This window comes from Etheostoma cragini, chromosome 2, assembly GCF_013103735.1.
Source record: "Etheostoma cragini isolate CJK2018 chromosome 2, CSU_Ecrag_1.0, whole genome shotgun sequence".
Classification (NCBI taxonomy): Eukaryota; Metazoa; Chordata; class Actinopteri; order Perciformes; family Percidae; genus Etheostoma; species Etheostoma cragini.
In genome coordinates, this window is record NC_048408.1 from 12,017,904 (window position 1) to 12,023,915 (window position 6,012).

The window sequence follows — 6,012 nt, forward strand, 5'->3', positions numbered from 1 at the left end:
GGACCTTACTGTGTCAAGCAGCTCCTATTTAAGTGATGCCTCGATTGTGAACAGGTGTGGCAATAATCAGGCCTGGGTGTGGCTAGAGAAATTGAACTCAACTGTGGACAACCACAGTTATAGTATGTTTTAACAGGGGGGGCAATCACTTTTTCACACAGGGCCATGATGGTTTGGATTTTTTTTCACCTTTAATAATAAACCCCTTCATTTACAAATTGCATTTTGTGTTTACTTGTGTTGTCCTTGACTATTGTTTAAATTGGTTTGATATTCCGAAACACTTAAGTGTGACAAACATTCAAAGGAACAGGAAATGAGGAAGGGGCAAACACTTTTTCACACCACTGTAGTTGCACACAGACTTCATGCAAATAGTTTAATACTGAAATTAAGCAAAGACCATAGCAAACATAACCTTTCTAACTGTAACATACCAGTATTGCAAAGCATACAGTATGTTGAATCCTGTTTTCCAACTCATTCCATTCTTTTAATGGTTAATCATAATCTTTTTCCATATATATATTTTTTTTCACAAGGTACAGGCCAGTGCAACACACACAAGTACAAGTGGAAGTTAGAAGAGAATGAGAATGTTGGACCATCATTTCTGAATGCTATATATAAGACTCAAATATTTATTTTTGTATTCTTATACACATTTCTTCTAAGGGTTGATACCTTGGACCTTAATGCATGTTTGAAATGTAATTGCTGTGTTGTACGTTGGACATTTACAATTGTCTATTTGAAATAAAAGAAAGTAAGGGATTGATGTGGATATTCGCGATTGAATGATATGTGTTCAATTTCACTGGTGTGGGTTTAATTGAACTTGCGTTTAAATAAACTACTACAGTTAAGTTAGTCATGGTAGATTTATTCATCATTATTTAATCCATGTCTTGCATTAAAAACATTACCAACTAGCAAGATATGTTCAGTTAAAACTAACTTATGTTTTAGGTCTTTGTTTGATCGGTGGGCCAATATTTGCAGCTTATTGACAAGTGCTAATGACACTAAGGTAATACCTGCAGTCTCGTTAGGGAGAGCTTCGTGTAGGAGTGTGTCTTTAAACATCATGGAAAGGTAAAACTTTTGTGCTACTCCTTACTCTTCAAAGTGGAACAAAAATTGTTGGACTGGTGGTCCGACCTGTATGCCTAAAGAGTCCTCGTTAAGAGACTTGTCCAGACAAGAGTTCAGCTGGGCCCCTTGGACTGTGATAGGATCTGATGTTTCTTTACCTCCATGACCTGATTCCTGTTAAGACAGAGCCCTGAAACGATAGGGAAGATTTTAAGCGTGACATAGCTTTAGGGGTCCCTGAGATCAGGGAGTAGAGACCAGCTTTCTTGTTCTATTGGTGTACGTCCTGGACGATACTTTCACAGCTTTAAGATCTTCTTGGCTAAATCTGGATGTTTTATACTTACCATGTATTGTGGTGGTGTTCCTTACTGGTGGAGCTGATTTGTAACTATTTTGTTTTGTATTTCCTTTATACTGTAAATGGACTGTAGTTATGTAGCACTTTTCTAGTCTTAATGACTACTCATAGCGCTTTTACATAGTACAGGAACCATTCACACACACTGTAGCTAAGGCTTCCGTACAAAATGCCACTTGCTCATCAGATAAACACTCACACACATCTACACTCCACAGCAAAGCCTTGGGGGCAACTCGGGATTCCGTGTATTGCCCCAGAACACTTGGGAAGACATGGGACTACAGGGCCAGGGATTGAACCAACCTTCCAATTGGCAGACCACCGCTTAACCACTAAGCTACAGCCGCTTACTCAGTTTTCCACTGTTTAGATTGGAATTGGTTTTGGCTCAGTTCTCTGTTGGTTCTGACTGGGGTCGGATATTGTTTTTTTTTTTGTTTTTTTATACTGGTGCTAAAACGATACTTTTAAAACGACGCCGGTGCCTGAACCGAAATATGTATTATATTTATAATGTTTATAATATTAAATATTAAAAAGGAGCACAAAACAAGCACAAAAAATAGCTTGCTTATTGCTAAGGCCATTGATTAAAGTTTATTCTAATTAAGTCATTAGACGATAGAATAACGGCTTTTTCCAATCACTATCAGATTAACACTTAACTTAACATAGCATTTGTTAGTCATTAGATGAGTTATGGAAAATAAATCAACTAACCACATTTTCTCAATACGTTCAAAGCTATAAAATGGTGTTAAATCCACACATAATGTAGCTCAAATGTACTAGTCAAAATGTAACCGTTCATAGTGGTGACCAAATGTGCATTAATCCCTGGGTAAAGAAGATCTGTATCTAAACATAAGATCAGAATGTAAATGAAAAGGGGGAGGAAGAGATGGACCGGAGATGTTCTTCCACTATGTGTTGTTTTCTTGGCACAAGTCACCATTTTAATAATCAAAGAAAAGTCCAGTGTTCCCTGATTGATTAGGAAGTGTGACCTTTTGGCTGGTGTGAGCAGGGCGTGAATACAAAGAGGATGTCGTGGACATGTCCCATGCGAAGTGCATATGTCACATACCTTTGGTGTGGCAGACCTGGGTTCGAATTCCACTGATAGAAGGAGAGGCATAGTTGTGATAGTCCGAGAGGCATAGTTGTTCAAAGGTCCTCCCATTTAGAGACCAGCAATGCATGTGACTGATCACAAGGGCTCCAACAGGAAGAGGTTTTATCACAAGGATCAGAAATCTAGATCCCATCAGGAAGCCAGGAATTTACTTCTTTCATATTTAAGAGTAATCAAAGGAAGCCACCTTTCCTTGGCTAATGCATGGAAAGACATATTAACATATACAGAATAGTATATGTCTGAGGTAAATGTACACAAGATAATTTACAGGTACTCTTATACCAACAAGAACTCATAGAATGGGCTTGATACAGAACAACTTGCGTTGGAAATGTAACGTAGAGACAGGTACCTTCATGCACCTATTGTGGGAATGTTTTTTGAATTTTCCTTTATGTAAAGATGTTATGAAAACTCTGAACAAAATATCCCCAACCTTGTCTATTGGGAGATAGATCAGTTACCAGCAGGAATATCCAAAGCAAAATTTTGTTTAGTACTGACCGGCGTCGTCACTGCAGTTAGGATTATCCTTCGCAACTGAAAGAGTCAGACTCAACCAGAATACCCTCAGGGTTTAAAGTATTCCGGATCTCCAGCGTGTGTCGAGTCAATTGATTTCACCTACCAATCATATGAGAGGAACGCAGCTCTAACGTTAAAAGAATCAGAAGCAGTGCAGGGCGGGTCCTGGCTACACAGTGTGATTGAGATCCATACGTCACGTTAGCATTGTTGGTGAAAGCCAAAGCATGGAGCACAAGTTCATGAATCCTGGGGATGATGTCCTACCCATGGATGAAGGACTCAAAAATACATGGCGGTGGGGATGAATAGAAGAAGTAGGTAGAGAAGTTAATCCTTTTTTGTGTAACATGACCTGTTCACAATTCCGCAGCCACTGGGTCACCCTGTGAAAATGTTAACTAGCCTGTCTGTTTCAAATCGATATGCAAGTTACATACACATTCATGGCATCGCACCACAGTTCATCAAATGTTTGTCTGAGAAGCTAAAAAAGTTGTACACAGTTTATTTTTTTTTACATTATTTACAAATTTCAGTTACAATTTTAACATTCAGCCATAAAACTTGAAAATAAATGGTGCCATTGAAGATAAGTCCGGCTGGGCACTTTAACCCTTGTCTGACTGATTAAGCTGATGATCGACAATGCTTCTTTTGAATTGATAATAGCTAGGTTGAGTGATAGCAAAGGGATATTTGACTAGGTCTGGAATAATAGTTCTAATAACAAAAAATATGGAAATGGGTGCCTATAACATGGCGGGAGAGAAATACAAATGTTTTTTTTTCACTTATACATATCCTTCATAGTTAGGAATATATGGGTAGTAATTAGTATCCAATGATGATATGTTGTGCTATGTTTATCCGCTGATATATAGTATTTATTTCTGAAGCATCTATTTAACATGGTTGTATTGTTTGTATTTGAGTGTATCTGTTTTTTACCTGGTGTTTGACTAATTCAAAATTTAAATGAACTTAAATGACAAAAAACAATGTTCCTTGTACTGAACGTACTCTGGCAGAAGGGAGGTAGATTATATGTTAGATTTGATGCTTTTGTCAAACGTTATCAGATAACAGATTACAATTATCACGCTCACGAGCCAATGAGCAGAATTTTGGCTTATTTTTCCAACGAGGCCAAAAACTGAGGCCTAAAAAATTGCTATTGCAAGACAAAAACACAGAGTTGCCCAATGCTTTATTATCCGGCGCAATGACTGTTTGTCCAATAAAAATATAAAACCACACAGCTCCTTGTAAATTACTTTGCTACACCATAAACTTTGTAATTCCACTTATACAAGTATTGCCATGTAAACTTCCCAGAGTTGTTATGGTGTCAGAAAAGCATTCTAACTCTCGGATCTATTACTCAAACTTCAGTTTGCAGTCTAAATGCCCATGCTGGATGTAAACAACTCTTTTCAAAACAAACTATAAAATACAGCTTTATCAAACACTTGAGGTATAAGAAAGACAAAAGAAATACAATTAAAGACTCTATAGTTAGAAGATATTATTTACTGGATGAGCAACTATTCTGAAGATACTGGAGTGCATTAGACATTCATTATACTGTATAATAGGTGTTATATTCAGTAGTGTTTAGCAGTGAGTTTAATAATATTATACACTCTATACAGTACATGCTGCTACTGTGATACTTATCTCAAACCTGTAAACCCAAAGGCATATTGTGACACAGTGTCAGAGACTATCTGTGCAGTTAAAAATAATCAACGGCCTGAGATGCAGTGCTGTCCTTCAATACATCTAAACTGTTCTATTATAAAATACAGGAAAGTATGCATTGTCACAGGTTGACATACTTAGTGTGACAGCATCTTCAGAATAAAAACTTAATTATTTACAAATATATACAAATACATTTATGTAGCTTACGTTATTTACATCACATTACGTTTTACGTTACGTTTGAGTATTCATCCGTGTATTCATTTCTTGCAAAAGGGTATTTAGTCGGTCCAGGAATACTGTAATGTTTTTAAGTGCGTATGCTTCACATGGTTGACAGCCAACCTAAAATTAAAAAGATACACGTTTAAAATTAATAAAATAAGTAAATACATGATTAAAAGCTGATATGAAACAAGTGTGTTTCTGTGATGTCATAAGTTACACTGGTGGTAGAAACAATGTATCAGCCATGAAAAACTTCATTTGTTAAAAAAAAGTGCATACAGTTTTACACAATACAACTGATAATGTATTTACCAGCGTCAGCAGTGGTTATGAGAGAAGGACAGGTGGTTAAAAAAGTAAGTACAGTCACTCTACTGTAAGGAGGATTGTGTTAACAGGACTTACAGGGTTATCGTTAGGCAGTTTGGCATTGATATCACGGATGCAATTTGCTCTAGAGTCCACAATTTCTTCTTCCATGATGACCACCAGCAACTCCAATATGTAACATCTGAGCAACATCATTTTACAATTCTCCTAGGAGAGAGATATGCATCAATATGGACACATGCAGTTATATATGTTACATCAACAGTTATAAACAAGAATTTACATGTTTTTGTAGCTGTGTCAAGCCTTTGAGCACACCATGATTCATGCTGGTATGCTCACAAATCAATATATAATATGAGTTCTGTCAGTTGATTTGTTTTAATAGTACAACTGCTCCCCTAGCTAGAAAAAAACTTCTGCTGAACAATAAATAGAAAATTGTATCTGTAGGCTGATGGCAATGTGATGTTTAAATCTGAAAGGATACTTCATCATTATTCTATGTTATTCTTTTCAATCAATCCCGAGGAAAGACAACCAATGCCCCATATACAGTGGGTACGGAAAGTATTCAGACCCCTTTAAATTTTTCACTCTTTGTTTCATTGCAGCCTTTTTCCAA

The 6,012-nt window shown here is 36.8% G+C and overlaps 1 protein-coding gene across 2 annotated transcripts in view; it reads right to left on the bottom strand.

Moving 5' to 3' along the window:
* Window positions 1-4,637: 4,637 nt before the first annotated feature.
* Window positions 4,638-6,012, bottom strand: part of LOC117956805 (interleukin-15-like) — an 8,725-nt gene continuing 7,350 nt past the window's right edge. Inside the window, exons 5-6 of one of the 2 annotated variants that reach the window (XM_034892083.1) lie at window positions 5,463-5,591; window positions 4,638-5,174 (exon numbers count right to left, since the gene is read on the bottom strand). In XM_034892083.1, the coding sequence (XP_034747974.1) occupies window positions 5,064-5,174; window positions 5,463-5,591 (240 nt within the window). In that variant the 3' untranslated portion in view covers window positions 4,638-5,063. Of the gene's footprint in view, window positions 5,175-5,462; window positions 5,595-6,012 lie in introns of both variants that reach the window. The other variant, XM_034892073.1, reaches the window with a different exon arrangement.